The sequence below is a fragment of the Gallinula chloropus genome (genome assembly GCF_964237585.1).
Source record: "Gallinula chloropus genome assembly, chromosome: 2".
NCBI lineage: Eukaryota > Metazoa > Chordata > Aves > Gruiformes > Rallidae > Gallinula > Gallinula chloropus.
This window is the reverse complement of record NC_140086.1, coordinates 140540719-140563478: the sequence shown is the minus strand read 5'-3', so window position 1 is coordinate 140563478 and position 22760 is coordinate 140540719. Positions and strand designations below refer to the sequence as shown.

The window sequence follows — 22760 nt, the reverse complement described above, 5'->3', positions numbered from 1 at the left end:
TACTTGTAGAAGTTCTGTAGTAATTTTTCAGAAACCCCATCTCCCTTCTATTCACCTCTTCCAGAGTAGGACCTGCAAGGGATCTTTCTACAGGCTGAGAGCACTGATTGAAGAATTAGGCCTAAAGTTTAGGTTTTAATTTGTTTTCATGTTTGTTGTTTTTGAGATAAAGTCACCTGGGTAACCTAAAGTGTGCTAAAACAAGCTAAATAGTTATGTAAAAATGCAGGCTATTACAAAAAAGGGGTAAAGCTCATCTTTATTCTATTTGACGAAATATATTTTGTTCATTCTGTTAATGTACTAGATATATAAAGAACAACTTAACACCAGGATAGTATTGGTTGCCATGGAAACCTGGGCTACTGATAACAAGTTCACCATATCTGAAAACCCCTTGGTGACCCTACGTGAGTTTATGAAATATAGGAGGGATTTTATCAGAGAGAAAAGTGACGCAGTTCACCTTTTTTCGTACGTAACCTCGTGTAATGTTTTATTACTGGGTTTTTTTTCTTTCCTTGGGGGTTGCTTATCACAAGTGGCTGATGCATCTCCTTTCTGTTGTGTGTGTAATCCACAATCGTTCAGAAATGTTTCTGATGGGGAGGTGGGAGAAAGTTCACACACAGCTGCCTGCCAGTGAAAGTGGAGGTTTGCCTCTCATTTTAGTTTTAACATACTAAACCTGAGCTGCATGCGCTGTAATCCTTGGTTATTCTGTGTGATTACCTACTCTGCAAGCACAGCTGCCTAGAAGATGATGCATGGTTTCACCTGGGAGATTGGCTTCTTCAGCAGGAGAGCACGGACAGCCCTGTTGTATTATTTAAAAGCAGAACATTGGTTTTGAACCCAATGAGGTTTCCTGCTTAAAAAGCACTGTGGCCTGCTTTACTCTGTTGAATGACCTGCATGCTGCAGGATTACTGAAGTGTTTCAGATCCTCAAAACAGTTTGTTCTCCAGAGAGATGTGTGCTAGAAGAAGAATAAGCTGGGAGGAATGTTATTTTCTCTAAATATCTTAATTGTTTTGGAAATAACAAAATGCATATACAAAAACAGAGGAGAGGTTTATGACTGAGATTTTTATCTACATGAGACAGGCCAGATGAATTGCTCTATTGGAGTCCTTATCCCTCCCTGCTGACTGCCGTAGGAGATGATATGAATAAACTCAACCTAAAATCTCACTTTCACATGACTTCAGTAGAGTGCCAGGATACCCCATATCCAACCTCAGAATTTTTGCACATACTTAGGTACTGTCATTGACTTCTGCCATGAAGACAGCTAGTATGATCTGCAAGTGGTGCTTGCAGATTTTAGTTTCTCTGCATCTCAGTTAATCTGTAACATGGGAATCAGGTTTTCTCACATCCTTTGTGTATCTCCTCTGGTGATATTGTAAGGTCTTTGGAGAAAGTCTTGTTCTTACAAATATTTGTGGATTGTCTGGGGAAAAGGGACCCTATGTCTCCTCTCACTGGGACCCTGTATACTGGTGTAATGCTAATTCCAGTGCTGTCCATAACACCACCACTGATGTTTGGGGTATTGTTTTCATAGACTTCTTAGAATATCAGATTCTGAAATTGTGTCTGTAAGACAGACACAGATGAATTAGGATGTGAGGGTAGCTTGTTTATGGTACCCTAGTTACAAATGAGCTTCCACCTTCAGTACAGTTAGGCCATTGTATTGTTTCTTGATGTATTTCTGTTTTCCTTTGAAAAAAACAGTTTGCTGCAGGCTCAGATGGATCAATATACTGAAGTGGAGCAGAGTGTATTTTGTCTCCAGTAACTGGCAGTTATTCACACTGACATGGTCAGCACAAATGAGATGGTTAGATTTAGGGTCATGGTGCAGCTATCCTCTGGATAAGATAAGGGCAGCAGTTCCAGGGAGTTTTCACTTACCTCTGCATCAGGGAGCCACTAACGCTTCTCTCTCTGAGTTTTGCTACATCAGCATTGCCCAACTAGACACATCTCTTTTTACTAATCCCCCATGCACTGGCAATGTGATGGACTCTCCTGCGCTCTGTCTGTAGCACATGCCAGCAGAAGTCACTGCCTGCAGTAGTATGTCAACGAAGAAAGGGCTGGTGATATTCAGGTGGTTTGGCAAGATAGTCTCCTTATGCTTTCTTACATTAGATAGTCAGAGAATGAGGGGGAAGATGATAGAACTTTTCTGGAGATAATTTGTCATGTGAAGTTTGTAAATGGTTATCTGTTTTTCCCATTTTGTTTTTGCATAGCTTGCAGCATAGTGGTGGCAGCCAGCATTTGCACATGCCAGTTTCTCATTTGGAAATCAAAAGGGTAAATACTGGGATGGATAGGTGCAAAACTCATGGGCTGAGCAGGGTAAACTTTCTTTTCTTTTCCTTTTTGTCAAAGGGGGAGTCGATTTCAGAGCAGTCGGAGTGGTGTAGCCCACACTGGGGGAATCTGCTCCTTGCTTAAAGGCGGAGGTGTGAATGAGGTAGGTGGGGATACTGGTATGAGCAAAAAGTGGTGGGAATTTATCTGCACAGAATTTATCAGCAGAGGCATGTTCCTCAGAATCTAGATTTCTGCTTTGCTGAGGCAGAGTTTTAGTGCAGCTGTATAGAAGGGATGTCTCAATGAAGAGTGATGAGTGAACAGGCAGATATGGATGCGAATACACTTTTCAGCAGATTCTGCAATATCCTGTCATTCATCTCTGTAGCCACAATGACAAGAAAGAAACAGACTTTCTCTTACTTAACTTGTTGATAGGCCTGGGTTTAGTTTTTCTCACTTGTGCATCATCTAGCTATTTTGAAGAAAGAACTCTAATACTGTGCATCTGATTTTGCCTTTTATTGCCTTGAAATAAGAAAAGCTTCACTTGTATCTGAGATAGCCATACATAACTGATTATTCTTCCTACCATGCTTGTTTCTTTCAGTTTGGAAAGCCAGACTTAATGGCAGTTACCCTGGCACAAACCTTGGCCCAAAACATTGGCATTTTCTCAGATAGAAGAAAACTGACAAGTGGTAAGGTTGCTTGCTTTTTCATGCTGTTTCAAGAAAAAAATCTTAAAAGATTGAAGATCTCATCAGGGTATCTCGATGTTTTTTCCCCATGTTTCTAACAAAGTTGGAATATTTTAATTTTTCTTGTAATGGTATGAAGAGAGACCAGCACATCATTTTCTTGTATTTAAATGCTGTGATGACCCCTCCCCAGATTTGCTGGCAGCACTGGTGTCACCATTTCAGTAAAAATAAATCATAGAGGTGTCAGCTACTTCCATTCATTTCAGGGAGACTGATTCACACCTGCACACTGAATGGCTGGCCTCTTACAGTGCCAAGGTAGAAACATGCATTGTCAGACCTGGGGATGGTGAGGAGCCACCTCAGTCCTGTTATACAGGACAGTTTTGGCAACATAGCTTTTTCACTGTTTGTCTTCATTGAATTCCTGTTGTAGATTACCCAAATCTCCTGTATCTACCACCTTACTGCTACCATTTATCTGCTTTAACCTTGGTACTCAACTTCTTAGTCACACTTAGTTTATCTGCAGTGCCTTAATTCAGATCTTTGCCACCCTGACAAAAATGTTACCCTCCCTGCTTCCATTTGATACGAAGTCCCAGCACATGGAGAACAGTGGATGACTGAAACAATAATATTGTTTTGAAACAATTTGGGTGATGGAGTGCTTAATTATTGGATCATGTGTACTTTGTAGCTTACATCATAGAATTATAGAATCATAGAATGGTCTGGGTTGGAAGGGACCCCAAGGATCATAGAGCTCCAACCTCCCTGCCACAGGCAGGGCCACCAACCTCCAGTATGATCTACACAAGGTTGCCCAGGGCCCCATCCAACCTGGCCTTGAACATGCCCAGGGATGGGGCACCCACCACCTCTCTGAGCAGCCCGTTCTAGCACCGTACCACTCTCTCTGTAGTAAAATAAATTGCTATACAGAGTAACAGAACTCTGCTTAGGTGAATTTTATTTTCAAGCATTGTAAAGACAGTTTATAATGCAGAGATATATCTACATGTAAAGATTTTTGCAGTTCACGTAATCTTATTTTGAAAAATATTCAGAAATGTGGGATGGATTAATGAACATGTTCAGTATTCATTTTCTATCTGCATATTATTAATCTGATATAGAGGAAGGACAAAAGTGAAAATGGTGATAGTTCCTTCTGAGGAGTCACCTGGGGCGTGGAGGGGGCGTTGCCGAAGCAGGCAGGGAAGGGAGAGTGGAGGAAACAGTGGCTGGTTCATGCTGTTGGTGTTTACAGATCACATTATGTTATTTTTGTCTGTATTATTGTTTTGGGGTTTTTTCAAGCAAAGATTTCCTTACACATTAGTATAGTAGTAGAACTAAAAAAATTAGAGGAAGGGTTAAAATGATTCATTTTTTTAGTCTGAAAATTTGCGAATCGAATATGAGGCGGGAGAAGGCAGGAGAGCTGAATCATGATTGGCAGGTGCTTGAGGCTGACACTCAAAATAAGGTGTGTGCTAAAGCAGCAAATTACTCTTTTCAATTTGTATTTATATATGAAATGGAATTGACTACAGTGTGTTTTTCGTGATAAGAAATTGTGTTGGACTCTCAAGACTGGAGATCTGATTTTTTTTTCTTTTTTTGGTCAGGTGAGTGTAAGTGTGAGGACACATGGTCTGGATGCATAATGGGAGACACAGGGTAAGGCAATTACACTAGAGGAAAGTCATGGCCATCATACAATGACGTAAAAGAAAGGTGTGAAAACAATTGCCTTTTAGGGGTCAATAGAGTATCTTCTGTAAATAATTTTTCAGGACGTAAGGTATTAGCTGTACAACGTATGTAGAAAAGATACTTTCAAATAAATGTGAGGATAAGAGGGTTAATGGAGGGTAGGTGGGGATTTTTTGTCATTGCTGGTTGAACCCACAAAGCACAGGACTCAACTGCCAAGCCAGGTCGTTGCAAAGAAGCAGAAGCATGCTTAGCTGCTTTTCTCCAGCAAGTTTGCTGTTGAGTTGTGGGAACAAACACTTGACACATCCTAATTCTGGAAATCCTATTATCAAATTTCTTAATTATGTTCAGTGTTTCTATTGGAATCTTTCTTCTATATCTATCACTATTTATCCCCCAATTTGTGTGATAATGTTAAGAAACTGCTCCCATTGGAGATTGAGTATGCTTATACTCACTCCTGATGTCACGGGAGAGATTTTATCTAAAGACTAGTTAATCAGCAAATTTTTTGCTGATAGATGAAATTTGATGCTTTTTAATGTATGTATTCAGACCTTAATTCTTCGCATTATAGGGCTCTCTTTTGTCGTGTGTATGAATTAAGTTATACTTTAGTTTTAGATACAGACAGTGATCCAAATTATAAATTAGTTTCAAAGCGACCAGCTAATTTTCCCAATAGCTTTGTGGTCAGAACAGTTTTGAACAAAACACTGTCTTTCATTCAAAGCTTTTTGGAAGTGTGAATGTGTGCCTTTTCCCCTTGTGTACCCAAAATCATACCAGATAGGATTTTTCAGATTTTTAGTATGTTAAAAAGCCAATCTGAGAAACATTCTAGATTCTTGCAGTAGTGATACCTTATCTAATGGTCTTTAAAATCTTTATCTGAAGTCCAGGCCTTTCAAATAATTAGGTAGACACACACAAAAAAAGCTTGTGTTTTCCTAGCTTATTGGTGGTTGGTGAGTCCTAAATTCTCTCTAGATAGGTTTTAGACCTAAATCATAAACACTGGAGATGGAAAAGACCTGATTATGTTTTGCAAACCATCATTCCCAGCAATGCAGGATTATTTTGTATAGCATTTCTGCTAATAGTTTTTTTTTATGCAGTGATGAGCTGATACAGGAAAGCCCTTGAGATTCAAAAGTCTGCTTGAAGCAGAAGATGATAAATATAAAGATCACTTAAGTTACTTTGGGAAAAATTATTTCCCTGTGGAAAGGATCCACGTAAAGATTCTCTGCATCATACTGGTTTTAGATGGTGCACTGTGCCCTAGATTGGCACTTTGTACTTGAATGAAATTTATTCAGTGGGGCACAGGAGAAAGGGGAACCAAATACAAGCTGATGTTTGTTAGAAGCCTGTTTTAAAATGGCTGTATTATATAAAAAATCTGTGAGCCAGGAAAACAATGTCATCTAAGAGGGAAATGAACTATGAACAATCTGTCTCCTGTGGTATGTATGGGAAGAAATAAATGTATTTCTGAGATCAGGCCTAATAGTGGAACAGGCCATGTTAGTGAGACCCTCACAATAATGTATAATAAAATTTGTGGTATTTGGCATGAGATTAGTGAAATGTTTTAGACATCTCACTTTCTGTGACTTCTGTGTCATTGTTGGAAGATGTCATGTACTAAAATTATTTACAAATTAGGTAAGAGTTGCAAGCAGATAGTCACTCTGATTCAGTGGTTTTGTACTTTTTCAAGTATAATGTCATATTTCTCCTATTTTGAGAAAAAAGAAAGTATAGCGTAAAAATCAGTATAGAAAGTAATCCTGCCACCTTATTGCTGTGCAGGTATTATCTTCCAAGCAAGTTCTCCAAGTGTGATATTGAAGAGTATCATGAATTTTTAAACAATGGAGGTGGAGCGTGCCTTTTCAATAAACCAACCAAAGTAAGTAATAGCCTGCCTTTTCAGTAAGCCAACAAAAGTATTGAGTATTATTTCTATTCTATTTCTAATTTAGATCAAACCAATGAGAATGAATATTATAATGCTGGGGGGGAAGAGCCTGTAAGTTTGATATTTCTAGTTCTGTCTAAGTTCTAAACTTTGTCATACGAGTGAAAGTCTTGCTGCATGAGTCTTGGAAATCAGGGGAAGTAGGGAATACTTCTTGAGGTAGTCTTCCCCTCTTGTTTGCTTCTCTTGTCTCAGCTTTAGCCTGCTAAACAGGTGTAGTCACGTAAAGGATGCAAAGAGTATGAAATGAATTACAGATATTTAAGGGAGATAAATACAAAAGAGGGCAAAAGAAACTCCAGCCAAAATGCAAGTGCTTCTGCAATGGAGAATTCGCAGCACAGTTTTGGTGTATTCCTGCTCCATTTACTGAAGTATGTGTTAAAATGTAATCAGGATAATAATCTTGACGCTTTTTAATATATAATTAATGTTATCTATTTAATGACTGCTTTTTTGCAAATGAAGGGCACTAAGGCAGAAAGAAAGTCCTACGCAGAAAAAAGACTTAATAGGTGGTCACAAATATAAAAGAAAATCAGCTCTGGAGTGATGCACATTCCTTCTCAGTCAGCTGAGAAAAAAATGCATATGACAACCACAGAGCTGCAATAAATGTTAGGGAAAGAGAAGGCATCCAATCTGGATAAGCTGAGTCTGCTTATCTCTCAAAGGTCTCCTTTTCATAGAGGAATGTATTATGAAGAGTGGAGACAAAGCTCTGTATTTTGTTAATAAGATGTAAGATTTCTCATTCTTTAAAATGCATTTGAAGTTTAGAAGTTTGCTTTTCCCCATCTCATTAAATGTGGAGAGAAATATGAGTGGTTTTATTTCTTTGCTGTGGTTTTATTTCTTTGCTGAGTGAATTGTTTCTGTAGTGTACTGTGTTTTGGGCTTGTTTTAGAGATTATGTTCATTTACACATCTGTCACTTGGAAAAAACAATTACTCTCATCTCAAATTAGATTGGCAGCATTTTTTTCTAATGGCATGTGGAAATGTGAAGTTAGATGTGGAAGCCAGGGTGATTTAGACTCATTTTTATGTATTGTTGTTTGGGTTGGTTTAACATTATTGTCAGTGAATGTCTGCTTAATTCACAAGGCTGTCAAAGACATGCTCCCTAGCAAGGGGGGTGAAACACAAAGATACTTTTGCTTTTTGAGAAATATGAGATAAAGGAAAACCGATGTGATAAGGTGCAGTGTTCAGCAGCGCTCCACTGTAAGATCAGCTGTGATCCTAAAAACTGTATCAATGACTGCTGGAGCAGATTGAGTGTATGTTCTTTTCAAATGAATGGTGTGAATTACATGACTTTTGGAGAACTGTTACCCAGTTTGCTTTTCATGATTTTTTTCTTCCATTTAATTTTTAGCTGTCCCTATATACTGCAGCAAATTGGCCCCGTGTTTTAAGGCAAGGCCCTCAGTTAGTGCCATGTGCTAACTGAGCTCTATTGTGCTGCACACCTAGAGATACCAAAGAAGTTAAGCTGTCGGGAAAAATATCTAGGAAAGAAGCAGTTTTAACAACTTTTTAATAATTCTAAAAGATAATTGCTTGTTTACATTTAATGGTAAATTCTACGTAAGTATTTCATGCTGTAGTCACGTTTCCATTTCACTGGGGGGATCTAATAATAGCACATCAGCACTGGCCACAAGCCTCAGGCTGGTTTGAGGCACAGTGAAGTACGGGGTGGTGCAGCATCCTGTGGGCTACTGACAGAAAGGCAGCAGCCAGGGAGAAAGGCTCCCCACACCGCGACCCACGTACTTGTGTTCATGAGCAGAGTGGTTTCTGGAACGATCCTAGTTTAACTGAAGAGCTCAGGACAATCTGCAAGATTTTAATCTTGGTGACACCTATATGCTTTTTCGTTTATGTAATAAAAGCTACTATTAGGTTTTCTTATGCCCAAAGGAAAGAAAAAAATGTTAAATTCTTTAAGAATTACTTTTAGAAATTTTAGGAGATGGCAGACAGGGAAACTGCAGATGACAGAGTGTACGTGCCCATTAGCATAGTACAGCTCCTGTGAATGAATCTTGCCCCTGGGAAAGTACTGCTACTGCAAATATACAGTTTTGGACATTTTAAGGTACATTTTAGAGTGGAGGCTGCAGGGAAAGGGAGGAAGCCTGACAAGCTATACTTCTCATTTGCCTGTGACACTTTTATGGAAAACTGAAAGTTACCAAACTGTGGTAGAGAAAAAGGGAAGGAAAAAGCATCAGACTACAACGAAAACTGGCAAAGAAACCCATCCTCTCCCCTCTTCCTGCTTTTCTGAGCCACATGCTCCCAAAGGACAAATTTAATGCTTATTCCTTCTGAAGGTATAAGTGCTGGCTTCAACCTGGGACAGAGCTCTCATCACTTGAATTCTAGAACAACAGCAATTGCGATCTCTGTGATGACAATTACTATTTTTTTTCTTCTAATGTCACCCCTTTTGATTGTGGCTTCTGCTCAAACTGAATCTGCTGTAAAAATGGTATTCATGCACAGAAGTCGCTATTGACTCTACAGTATATCTGAATTAGTTCACAGCATTGTTAGTTCCCTACATATTTCATTTGTGTTGTTTCCGATCTGCTTTTCCCATAGTTGTAGGTACTGTTTTGTTGTCAATGCCTTTGGAGTTCTATCTATAAAAACATGTTGTGTAGAGTAAGTATGAGAATGATTCCCTTAGGAGAAACATGCCCTTTGATTGCTGATTTTGCTCTGCAGCTTCTGGATCCTCCAGAATGTGGCAATGGCTTTGTGGAAGATGGAGAGGAGTGTGACTGTGGGACGATAGCAGTAAGTGCAACGCAATTGGCAACTAGATTCTCCAGGACATGGTGCTGCCTATCACTGCTGTTAACATTAAGTGGAGGAAGACAGGCAGTGTTAAGGACTCGTGGCAAAAGGATTCATCATTTCTTTCCTTTTTCTATCATGTTTAACACAGTGTAGGCCAGCTTTTTTATTTTATCACCACATACATTCTGAAGAGTGATAGTAATAGCTACCTGTGCAGAATTGGGCCTTAAAAGATGTTAAAGAAGCTATTTTTCTAGATTGAAACATGATACTGGTCAGTACTAAAATGTCAGCATTTAATATTTGACACTGTGAATATAGAAAAAGTATTTCATATGTTTTGTAGGAAACACCAACTTTGTCCATTGCCATGCAGGCTTTTTTCTGCATCCAGGTGCCTAAAAGCTTCGTTAAAAGTCTGTTCAGGTAGCGTGCTAAGATGAGAAGTATTAGGAGAGCTTGGGGCTCATCTGTTTTTCCCATGTATCCTGTTATAAGTGTGTGTGTTCTTCAGGAGTGTGCCAGCGAAGGAGGAGAATGCTGCAATACTTGCACCCTGACTGCAGGCTCCCAGTGCAGCAACGGGCTTTGCTGTCGGAAGTGCCGGGTAAGGACCATGACCTTCTCTGCAGCATCCAGGTGGGAGTGTATCCAGGTGGCTACAGGCACCACAGAACATGTCTTTTTCCTTTTTTGAATCAGGTTGGGGTCCCATGAGGTTTCCTTAGACATTCTGTTTAAACACACACATCCTTACCTATGTATTACTCCCAGTGCTTTACATGTTACTCGGGATTTACCCCATGAGACCGAGGGAAAATCATACAACAGAGGGCCTGAGAGAAGAATACAGTGAAAAAAACCCAAGCCACAGCCATCAGAACTATTCAGAATCATTCATATAAAAGACACCTGACTTCAGGTTCTGGTAGGTCTGTCTGTGTCTCCTTGTGTTTGGACTTACTGAAATCCCATTGAGTAAAGGGAATCAAGCCCTATGTAAACTGTAAGGTATTCTTCCTGATACATCAGTAAATAGTAAAAGGATGCTTAGCCAGATCTTGGCTGTAGGGGAGCCCAGCTAAATATGACTTCAAATAGTTGTTTATACTAATTTAGTAATAATGGTAATTATTATTAATGGTATTAAAATTATGGTGTGCTATGTGTGATATTTTTATCTTTGTCTGGAGCATTTGAAGGTTTAATTTCCTTAGGAGGAACATTAGTAATAACTGTGGACCATATTCTTGACTTTGAGCTCATCCTAATGTTAAAAAAGGAAAAATCACAGATTATGCTGGAACAGCTCATATTTCCCTAAGCACATTGCTTTTTTAAATATAGTATATATTAAAAAAAAAATTAGCAGATTGCCAGTGTGGGTGAATTTTGTTCAAGTATCCAAGTCACATAGTCTATCAGAAAAAAAATAAGCTTCTGTGTACCTACATCATTATTGCAAATAAAACAAGGGTTTACCAATGGAGTGGTGAGGGTGAGTCTGTGAAGAAAAAGGCAGAATTTTGCTAAACATGTGCCTCTATGATTTATTAATCAGGACAACTCAAAAGACCATAAATAACAGTTCCCAAACTTGAGGTTACTTTCCCCTGTAATACCCTGCCTGAAGGCAGGAGTGAAAGAGGGGTAGCAAACAAAATGTGGTGAGTGTACATCACAGCAGTCTGTAGTGTCTTTGACAAAATTCCTGTCTCTGCAGGAGACTGATAGGAAAAAGCTCAGCTGAAGACTGAGAAAGTAACAGAGTCTAGCTCTTCCACTGAGGTGTGCCTGTCCACACCAGCTGTAGAGTGAGCAAAAAAAGTATGTGCATGGAGATCCCTCACAAAAAAATCACAGCTGAAAAACAATCCGGGTATCACAGACTTAAGAAACTTTTCAGGGAAAATAAGGGGTCCGTAGTATGTCCATAACCAGAAGCCCTAACAACTGCCACAGTGGGATGTCTTCCTGCTTTTACAGGTCTTGAGACTTAGCAGAGAAGTCTTTAACCAACATGCTTATGTTAGGTCACTGGTACGTTTTCCATTGTTAAATGTCTGGTCACTTAGACAAAAAATGGTGTCAAACTGTACAGAATTCAGTACATTTAGTAATGGTTTCTGTTCCGCAACAGTATCAGGGCATTGTAATAACCAGTGTTTATGCCTTTATCCCTTGAGGGAAGATCAGTATCCCTCTCCCTGTTTTATAAAGAGGAGTAAAATGGTCAGAAAACAATGCAATGACCTGGTCGAGATAATGCTGTGAGACATTGGGGTATTGGTTTGATAAGCCCCAAGGGCCCTGCATCCCAGGAGATTACTTACCCTTCTTGGTCCCACAGTCAATGCTTTTGGGACGGGGTGCCTCAGAGAAGGGTGCCACTTACCAGTAAAAGCCTGTGGCTTGAGTGGTGCAACATCCCACTTTCAGTCAGCACTTGAATATTTCCCATTTTTTATTTTAGTTAAAGCTTAAAGCTCCAAGGAAGCATTGCCAGTAAGACAAGGTATGGAGAAACTAAGGCACTCATTTTCTGTCCTTTTTTTCCCCAGTTTGAACCTAAAGGAGTTCTGTGCCGAGAAGCGGTGAATGATTGTGATATTGCAGAGAACTGCACAGGAAATTCCAGCCAGGTGATTTTTGTGTCTTTGTCCAAGAGATTAAAAAAAGCCACCTGTAGTCTCTCAATCACTATTAGTGATTTGTATATAAGGTGCATAAGATTGTATTAAATCTGCTGATACTGAAAAAATCAGAAATATTTTTTCATTTAACTTCTGCTGTATACTTTGCTTCCACGATTGTTTGATCTGTGATCTATTAGTTGTTTTCTCTTTTTATAGTGTTCTCCCAATATTCATAAAATGGATGGATATTCATGTGACAACAAGCAGGTAATTAGCACTTGAATTCATTTAACATTCTTTCTGCTTTTATGGATTGTTCTTTATAGATTTTGGTTTAAGATCTGTGGAAGTCACCTGGCATAGTTCTGCCATTCCCGAGTGTTGGGTGCTAGTTGTGTTTTGGAGCTAAGCATTTAAATGAACAGAAAGTAGAATCACATATTAGTTGCTTTGATAGAAAGCACGTGACTAGTCTGTGTATTAAACAAACACATATTTTGGAAAATCAACTTAATTGAAACTTTGTATCTTTTCTTTCTTTCTAGGGTATTTGTTTTGGAGGAAGATGTAAAACCAGGGACCGGCAGTGTAAATATATCTGGGGTGAAAGTGAGTGAATGTTACTGTTTCTAAGTTGATTGCTGTTCATGTGGCTTGGAAGATTATCGTAGCTAAGAAAAATTATGGAAGAGACAAATTCAAAACTATTAAAACCAGCTGGGACTCTATGCCCCTTCCCCTCATCTACTCTCATTTTGCCTTTCCTTACTCTTTTCCAGCTCTTTTGCTAGTCTTGATTAACTTACTGGTGATTATTCTGAAGTCTTAGGTTTACATTCTCATTGATAACCAACCTAGGGAGCCTATACTCATATTTATTGATTTATTTCAGTGGCTTCTGGAAATTTCACACCAATAAACCCCGTTCAATCTAAACAAAATTTTAAAACAGTCTTGTGGTGCCAGTTTAAAATTTTTCATTGATAACACTACAGAGTTTCACAGGCCACTTACAGACTATGGTACTGCAGTTCACAGATCGGAAAGTTCTGCTGCTTTGATTGTGCATCCCCATTTCCCAGGACCTAGCTTTTCAAAATCTTCATCATTATAGAAGATGCTTGTTTCTGTTTCAGAAGTGACAGCTGCTGACAGGTACTGCTATGAGAAGCTGAATATTGAAGGAACTGAAAAAGGAAATTGTGGAAGAGACAAAGACTCTTGGATACAGTGCAATAAACAGTAAGTTGGTACATTTAGAGAACAACTGATAGGAGATTTTTTTTAATCCCTGGCATGGAGACGCTCTAAAAGCATCCTGACAGATATGGCTCTCCTGACCTTCAGTGCAGGAAATTCTGGGGAGAGTGGAGTTTTGAGAGATGGCCTCTGACAAGAGAGCACTGCCTGAGCTTTGGGAGCACTTGAACCAAAAGCAGTCATAGTAATCTTGGTGAAGCTTCACAATACCAAGGAGAGCAGATCGCAGTTTTGTGTTTCAGTGTGGCATTCACCTTCTTTGCTGTGCCATTACATTGCTAAGTTGTCTTCAGTGTTCATCATATTGTAACTTTCAACATCTTTTCCTGCAAGCTGCTGCCTAAACCTTTATTTCACATTCTGTATTTATGCATTTGATTATCCCTGCTTTTTCTGAACTTTCTGCAAATGCTTATCAAACTGCACTCTGAGTTCTCCATTCTGTCAATGCCATTTGAATTCTAGTCCTGCCTACTGGTGAACTAATGCCCTTTCCCCACCTTTTTGTGCAGATATGCTAACCTTATTTTTGCTCCATTACAAATTCATGAGCAGAAATCTTCAGTAACACGGGAGAGGCCAGACCCTTCTATTCTAACATTGTACAAGTCTATATTAAACTTGGTGTCTCTAGTTCCTTTAAATATGTGTCATATGACAGTTTGTTTAAAGCCAGTATCTACTGCTTCTCCTCTGTGGGCCAGTTACTGTATCTTAATAGGATATTAAATCAATTTGATGTTTTTTGTTCTTGACAGGTCCTTCCTAGCTACTACTCAGAGCATTTCTGGTAATACATCATAATAGAGACTCTTTGCAGTCTAAGCTCCAAGGAGAGTAATTTTCTTGGGAAACAAGACATTTGTGGGAGTTATTGTCAGTGGGAAAAAAGCAAGGAATAAAAAAAATATTGAAAAGCAAATTAAAATCCTCACATTTTTTGATTGTCCACTTTCATTGAATTTCCTTTTTGTTGAGTATCTGTTTATTTTGGCAATGCAGGGATGTGCTCTGTGGATACCTTCTGTGCTCTAATATATCCAGTGTGCCCAGACTTGGAGAACTTGATGGTGAAATCACGTCGTCAATCCTGCAGTTTGGAAAAGTCTACAATTGCAGGTAGTTAGAAATCCTGAAAACAGAACAGAGACAATCAATATCCTTCTTGCATAGAAAAGCAGCTTTGTCATTCTGAAGTGGAGAACAACTGTTTCCAGTAATTTTTTTCCCCTATGAACACATGAGCAGTATTTCAGCTCAACTTTTGTAAAGCTTCAGAAAATGGACTGCACGTGGGGAGTGCAGCTATTTTGCAGTCCCCTCTGTGTAGTAGTTAATTTTGCCTGTAGAGACATAATTGTCCTCTCTGGCCTCTTGATCTTGCATTCTTTAATGCTTGTACAGTACTTAATGTACTTAAAATACTTAGACATATGCCTGCACTGCCAGAACTAACTGGCAGCTTAATACGTTGCCATATGTTAGCTGAATCCCAATTATAGACCTGGTGTGTTCTCATAGCTTTACACAACGATAAGATGAAATAAAGTCCTACACAAGTAAACTCTGTTTTCTCTAACATTTGCCCTTACACAGGAAAAATGGTCTTTGTTTTCACCATTACATTTGTTTGATGTAGATCTATTGTGTTTTGGTTTGTTTCGTGCTGGGGCCAGTGAGATAAATAAGCCAATACTCTTCGACAGTCCTGGGCATTGTGTAACTAAGAGTGAAAATAAGGCAGCACCCCAGAGCCCATTTTTTGAATCCCATCTAATCACAACACAAGTCTCTGGGGTCCTCTTGGTTGTCTTGCAGTGGTGGCCATGTCAAGCTTGATGAGGAGACGGACCTGGGCTATGTGGAGAATGGTACGCCGTGTGGGCCGAACATGGTCTGCCTTGAGCATCGCTGCCTCCCCATCGAGGCCTTCAACTTCAGTACCTGCCCAGGCACCACGGACAGCCAAATTTGTTCAGGACACGGTGTATGTTGTACTTTTTAATCCTTTTTCCTGATTTTGCTGAAAACTAGTATTGTGTAGTGTACTAGCTAGACCCTTCAGTAAGCCAGCAGCATGACTCTACAAGTCTTTATACTGGGCAAGCTTTTGAAAAGGGAAGGGAGAGGCACATAAGTAAACATAATGCATACCAGTCAAGCCATCTTAACCAATGAGTCACAGAAAATATGTATGAATTTTACAAAATTCTTATCAATCAATTCTTTTCCTATCACTTCTGGTAACTTGATTGGTATTTCCTCAGACAATGTACTTGAGACTATAAAAGTTTTATGAACTGAGAAGCCTGGGTCTCTATTCTTCCAGATACTCCTTTTAATTCACTTTTTATTGTATGAACAGCCAACAAGGTTCATAGAGTTGTTGGGTTTTTGGCTGACAATTACTTTGCCCTAGAGAAGAGGGCAGTGAGCTAGCCCTTGGCTAGTGGCAACTTCTCCGCTTGGTACACAGCCTATGGCTTTGCTGTGGTCATGGTGAGTTTCCTTGTCCCTCATACAGCTTGAAAGAGTGTCGAGGTCCTTGTGGTTAAGCTGAGATCAAAGGAGTTGTTCTCTCATAATGTCTTTTGTCTATTATGCTGCATTAAAACTCTCTTTTTTTATCTGAAATTAATCTCTTCATCATATATTGAAAAAAAATTTCAGAGACTTGGAATTATAAGTGGAGCTATTAAATATACTTAATTAAAATATATTAATGTCCTTAATAAGTATTACATATATTTACATGAAAACTTTATAATAACATATTTATATCTAATATAATTTTCTCTGTAGTAAAAATGTTTTGTGAAGTTTTGCAGGCAGTCAAAATCAGTGCTATATGTCTGTGCCTATACTGTATGTCTTAATTACGAGAATAGATTAATTTTATGATTTTATTCTGAGCTATGCTTTTGACTGCAGGTTTGTAGCAATGAGATAAAATGTGTCTGTGACCGATTCTGGGGAGGAGATGACTGCAGTTCTCGCATCAAAGATGATATATTTTTTGATAAAGATGTCATCAATAAAGGTACATTGTTATGATTTTTAGTAATCACTTAGATTTGAGCAGGGGTTCATTAAACAAAACTAGATCTGCTCCTCTTTCAGTTAGCATACAACACCATTAGGAGCCTCATTCCCTTCCCTTCCTCCCACAGCGGAAGTACTCAGTTCCTGTGAACGAGGTCTCAGACCTGGGCTGGACGTGAGAGGTACTGCTCACAAGCACTCAGTACACCTCTCCGAACTGGCACCAGTGTGTCTGGTTGTGCCTTGTTTGTCCCAGTCATCTGATTGGGTTTATTAAGTATATTGATAGATTAGGACAAGCAAAAGGTTAGTGGGATTTTTCATATCTAGATGGAAAGGTAATGTTACTTACGTGATTGGGTTTTATTTGTAGAGTAAATTTTTTATTACATGGCCAATATGCACAAATTTTAGGCTTTTATGGTTTTGAGTGAAAGCTTTTAGAACTGCATTTAAGAGAAAGATACTTTGTGGAAAAGTGAGGGTGTAAATGTTTTTCATTATAAATTCTTGGAGGGGGACATAGTTTAGCCACCTACCAGAATGGTTGGTTGGTTTATTCAGCAAAACCAGACAAATAGTCACTTTTATTCCAATGTAAGCATGTATTTGCCAGGCAGATTATAAGAATGTAAGCTATGGAAGTTTAATATTGGTAACATTATATTTGCATACCTGCCATATCTTTCTCATGTAGCAAGTGTTCAGTGAAGGGAAATGGACACAGAGGTCAAAGCTTGATTTACAAATAATTTTTTATGTCCTTGCTATACTTCAAGATTATATTGCTGGTGACAATTAATCAGACTAGTGCAAGTTGTCCAAGCAGGTTTTTGAAAGACAGGGCATTTACTGGTTTTGTATATTTTTCTCCTAAAACCCTGTATATTTTTCCCCTTTCTTGTGTTTCCAGGTGTTGTTAGCACAAATATAATAATAGGGGCTATTGCTGGCACCATTTTAGTGTTGGCTCTCGTTTTAGGAATAACTGGTTGGGGTTACAAGTAAGTAAATTGTGTTCTTCTTAATACAATTTAAAAATATATTGATTTTGCCTGATAGCTGATTATGTTATGAAAAGAACAATTCAAACATAATCTAAAACTCCAAAAGGATTATATTTACACAGTGATATTTTTGTAGTATTAGCAATGTGTATGTGGGTTTGGAGAGCTTGATCCAAGTTTGAATTTTTTTTTGTAGAAAACAGATTATAATTTTACTGTATCTGAGCTAGGAAATACAACAATAAAATCTGATTCAGTTGTAAACTTTTCCTAATGACAAAGTAAATTTAGCAAGATGAGCCTTCAGTCAGTCAGTAAAGCATTTATCCATTCCTTCCTTAAATGGATGGTTATATTCTATCTGCTTAATCTGGAATTAATTCATACAATTTTTGGTAAGAGAGATCTGTAATTTGCAGATAAGGTGTGAGTGCTCTCCTGGTGTAGACCTGTCAGTGTTCCGCTCGCTGGGAGGCAAAATGCGTTATTTGAGCCTGACTGATCTTTTTCAGTTTTCTTCCTTTTGTAATTTTTTTTCTGAAAACAGAGGGGTTTGAGGTTTTTGCATGTATTAAAAAATGATTCAAGGTACTTACTTTGTCACCAGTGTTGGGGAGAGACTGACTTCAGAAGTCCTTCCTTCATGGGTCCTTGATGTGTTGGAAGGCAGGGCAGGTTCAGCTGCAGGTGGTGCTGTGGCTGCGACACGATCGCAGTGGTTTGACAGAATGAATTGGCACATCCTTTGCTGGCTTGTTAGACTGAAGAAGGCTGGGGGCAGCTCAGAAATACATAAGGAAAGGAGCATTTGGGAAAAAAGTGAAGATTAGGTTAGTATAAAGCTAGGTTATGCGGTTTTGGCATGTCACCCTCAGCTTCCTGTAGTATCTGCAAATCTGGACTTCTCTTTTGAGTATAACTCCAAAAGTTAAGGGCTCATTTTGAGATCACATCTGGCCAGTAGGATTAGGTTTGGAAGTGTGGGGCAAAAGTGCACCTTTGACCAACAGTGTGACCGTGAATAAACTTAAACTCATCATGAACTGCACCTCCAGCTCAGCACTGACTTTAGCTGTCAGCATGAATATATTTCCTTATTTATTCTGATTTAGTGTGTTTATAAGTATGATTATTTCAAAAACATTTTCTGTAGAAACATTTTGAGCAGAAATGTCATTCTGCATACATTGTTTTTCTCTTTACAATTTTTTTCTCTTCCTGTGTATACCTGCATACTGATAACTCATTTTTCTCTCTTTCTCTTCTCTTCGTATGGAAAGAAACTACAGAAGACAAAGGTATGTGATAAAAGTAAAGGAATGTATCTTAGAAAGCTCTGAAAATAGCTTTTCTTCTCTCTTACTCATTTACACGCTATAAAGAAAATACAATTATGAATTATCATATTTATAGAATATTTGCTTGAATATGTGACATTGGTATTTATTCTATAAATGCATTGCTTGAAATCCTGATTTCATTAGACTCAGTAGCAAAAATAATGTTTACTTCTGAGATAGACTCTTTTATTTAGGAAAACAGGAGAATATTTCCAATAAGAGAGACTGAACATTTGCTATTAGATATGAAAGTGTTCTTGGGAAGCTGAGAATTGAATAATTAATACTAACATGATGTTTGGGACCCTTTTGAGACAAATTTATTCCTGAAGCTTCTTTGCAGTTAAAAGTACAATGCAGCTAAATTGCAGTGCAAATGAAGAGCCTTTTCTTTCCCACCACCCTGTTCAATTGATTTGTAGCTAAAGTGTGGTACCATCTTCAGCACAGGGCTGAGCTTTCACACTTCCAAGTTTGTGGCCAAAACCCAAACAGTTCTTCATGACTGGGATTTGGCTGCTGGAAGACCTCTTCCCTTTGAAGGGTCATCTGGCTGGCAGATGGGTCTTCTGGAAGGAATCGGCTCCCAGTCCCTCCCAAGATAAGAGGGTTTCTCAAATTCCCCTGTTTTCTGCCTCTATCAGTGCCTTCTGGTCCAAGGTGCCGCTTTGTTTGTTGCTGCTACCCATTGTTCTTGTTCTCCATTTCCCCTGCCTGTATAGTGCTTTCTCTGCCAGGCTCAAAATACTTGCAAAAAGCAGCTGGTTGTTGTGTATTACACAACAGGTACTACAAGGTCAGAGAGGTGGCAGGAATGGTAACAAGAAAAAGGCAAAGCTATTGAAGTCAAGCCTTATGGAGAGGTTTGTGAGTAGGAAATGTCACCTATCACAGCGAAGGCAGAATTTTAAGCTTTGGTGCTGCTTAGTGAACAAGATGTATCTGTAAGTGCAGACTAACATGGCTATCAAGTCATTCTACTGAGGATGTTTCAGTGTTGTCTGAGGTCAGAGCAGCCAAAATCTTGAAATACGGGAAGAGACCACCCCAAGTATACTTGCATTGTAATACTTGAGAATCCAACTTTTTTCAGTTCTCTTATCTCCAGAAATTAGTATATGGGCAGGGGAGCTGTGAGTATGTAGTCACTTTGCAGTCTTGCCAGTGGGCATGGGCAGAGTGGAAACTAGCATAAGCTGAGGCTTTTGAAGGTGGTGGAGGGCTCCATCATTTTAAAGATGATGGAGATATTTAGTAACTAAAACTCTGAAAATGAAGTTCTCTAGGATAACTTCTAAGAATTATTTTACATATATACAAGAAGTGTTCCATAAGTAGAAAAAAAAAAAAAAAGACATCCTCCAGAGTGTCCAGGGTGCCCTTTTTTTAATTGTTTATGATTACTCCTTGTATAAACATGAAAACAAGCCACTGAGGTATTTTTGAGCATTACATAAGAAATTATATTTGGTAGTGGTAAGCAACTGAAACAGGTAAACTGCAAGTAATAAAAAGAGCCAATTAGCAGCAATTCCCCTGGCTGGGATGGTGTGGAGGACACAGCTACATGGGAGAAGTTATTTCTGATGGAGTAGTGAGAGGAGTTTGCTGTAGGAGCTGAGCTGCCCACACTGAATCAACTCTGAACACACACATGTGCCGGCCAAAAAATGAGACAAGAACTGAGACTTGAGAGGTGTTAGAACAAATAGTGAGGAAGTACAGCATTACACTAACCATTTATGTGCCATGTAATTGTATATTTTAAATACTTCAGGAGCGTTAGAATTCAGATGTGGAATGAAAAGAGCGCAGTAAGGTCTGTAGTTGGGCACAGTCTGAATGTGAATCAACCTTCTGATAAATGCTCATCTTAATGGGGCAGACTGAAGTAAAAAGGCCTTGGAAAGCGCAAGGCTGAATAGATAATGAAGTTGCTGGGAGTATGATATAACTAACTTTCAAAGTAGCTAGGGAGGATTTTTTACATGGTGGAATTGTAACTGGAATATTTGCATGGCAGATTTGGTGCTGGCAATGAAGTCAATGTCTGCAAAAAAGCTGCATAACTTGATTAGGATTCTCTAATGTATAGATAATTTTATGCACCATAACTGAGCTTCTAGTATTGGGAAAGGATAAACTATTCTCAGACGTGTGGCATTATTTTTGTTGTCTTGACAGATTGAGTCTACAGTGGTAATCAGGAGTAGCTGAGAACCTCTGACACTGGGGGTTAGTTCCCCTGCATAAGAACACAGTTAATAAACTGGAGGGTTTTCTCCTCTTGAGGTTTAAAAAGCTCAACATTTTGCTTTTCTTGAATTGACTGGTGACGACAAACATAAAATGGAAAGATTCTACCTCAGAAGGAGAAAAGGATTTACTTTTCCTGAAGTCCTTGTTGATGCAGGTCTGCATTCAGCTCAGGCCACAGTACCTGTACTGCACCTGGGGATGCTTTTCGGAGCCAAAGCCACGAGCTGTCTGAAATGCCTGAACTTGGTTATCAAATGTCTCAAGAGCCACCAGCTATTCACTTTGAAAATTGTGATCAGAGTTTATCAGTGAAATGTTCTTTGTTTTTCCTTAGCAAAACCTCATCATCCACTTTTCTGCACATATCAGAAGCATGTGGGAATTTTCTCTCAGATGGTTGAATTATTTATTAATAGGCTTATTGTGTGTAGTTAACAGGTTTCCTTGAGGATCACTATCCTTGCCCCTTTCTTTTAAACTAATGTTTGTGCATGTTTGTGTGTGCTCTGGTGCCTGTCATGTTTTCTGACTCTACAATGTTTATTACAATTTAGACAAATACCCCAGGGAGATTATGTAAAAAAGCCTGGAGAGGCCGACTCTTTTTATAGCGACATGCCTCCTGGAGTCAGCACAAACTCTGCATCTAGTTCTAAGAAGAGGTCTGCTTTTCTGTCGCATTTTCAGATTTCTACCTGTTCCATCACCCATTATTCCATTAGTCAGAACATTTCATTGTTTTGCAGCAGGTTTGATTCTTTCTTCTTTCTTTGTGGAGTGTTTGAAATAGCATCCTTTGTGCTTTGATTACTGATTTTTCTCACATGCCCTGAGCTGCTAATTACCACAATTAGGCCAGAACAAACAAGTTTTCCACTGTAAACCAATTTTTGGTTAATCAAAATTTCATCGTTTCCCTGCTTAAGAATTGTTTTTGAGTAGACTCTAATAATAATTGCTGGCTTAAAAAGAAATGAAATAAAAATTTCACAGAGTTTTAAATCATGGTCATGTAATCAAAGAAAAGGGGCACTGTCTTGATTCAATAATGGTTATAAAATGTTCAATATAAATGTTTTTTTATCTTTCCTTGTCAGTGTGATTAATTCACTGGGTTGACATAAACTTCTGGATAGTATTCTTGCTGTCTCACATTAAAGATGATGGTGATGCATTTTATTCCGCTTACTAGACTAGCATACTAAATGGTCACCAAGTGTTATCTTAGAAAATAACTCTACAAAGACTTTCTGTAGTTTTGTGAGTAACCAAGAAGGGCATTAGATTTTGCTTGTGACCAGATTTCATTGATTCTATTATTGTTCCAGTTACTTAAAAAAACTCCAACAGAATTTTAACATGGAAAATTCATTGAAAAGCATTCAGAGTCATTTGTAATTACTAAGGTCACTAGACCATGGTGCTCACCGTCCCTCTGCAGTTAAAGATCCTTTAATTGTGAAAATCTACAGCGTGCACTTTACAACAATTAACAAGAAGCACTATACCACAGAAGGGATAAACAATCCTCAACTGCATCATAAGAAAACTGCAGTTCTCAACTCTTGACTTGACAAGCAGTCTATAGCTGTGCAGTTGGTAAAGCCATTTGCTTTGTTGTCATATCAAAGAATGTAAGGAGAAATGTA

At 38.7% G+C, this 22760-nt stretch overlaps 1 protein-coding gene across 1 annotated transcript in view; it reads left to right on the top strand.

Moving 5' to 3' along the window:
• Positions 1-22760, top strand: part of ADAM22 (ADAM metallopeptidase domain 22) — a gene marked incomplete at both ends in the record, with an annotated part of 128687 nt that overhangs the window by 89440 nt on the left and 16487 nt on the right. The window contains 17 exons of the mRNA XM_084260030.1: positions 308-474; positions 2410-2494; positions 2945-3035; positions 4673-4724; positions 6582-6681; positions 9493-9564; positions 10082-10174; positions 12129-12209; positions 12420-12470; positions 12749-12812; positions 13340-13445; positions 14466-14582; positions 15282-15450; positions 16395-16503; positions 17419-17509; positions 18793-18810; positions 21666-21860. Of these exons, the coding sequence (XP_084116156.1) occupies positions 308-474; positions 2410-2494; positions 2945-3035; positions 4673-4724; positions 6582-6681; positions 9493-9564; positions 10082-10174; positions 12129-12209; positions 12420-12470; positions 12749-12812; positions 13340-13445; positions 14466-14582; positions 15282-15450; positions 16395-16503; positions 17419-17509; positions 18793-18810; positions 21666-21860 (1661 nt within the window). The remainder of the gene's footprint in view (positions 1-307; positions 475-2409; positions 2495-2944; positions 3036-4672; positions 4725-6581; positions 6682-9492; positions 9565-10081; positions 10175-12128; positions 12210-12419; positions 12471-12748; positions 12813-13339; positions 13446-14465; positions 14583-15281; positions 15451-16394; positions 16504-17418; positions 17510-18792; positions 18811-21665; positions 21861-22760) is intronic.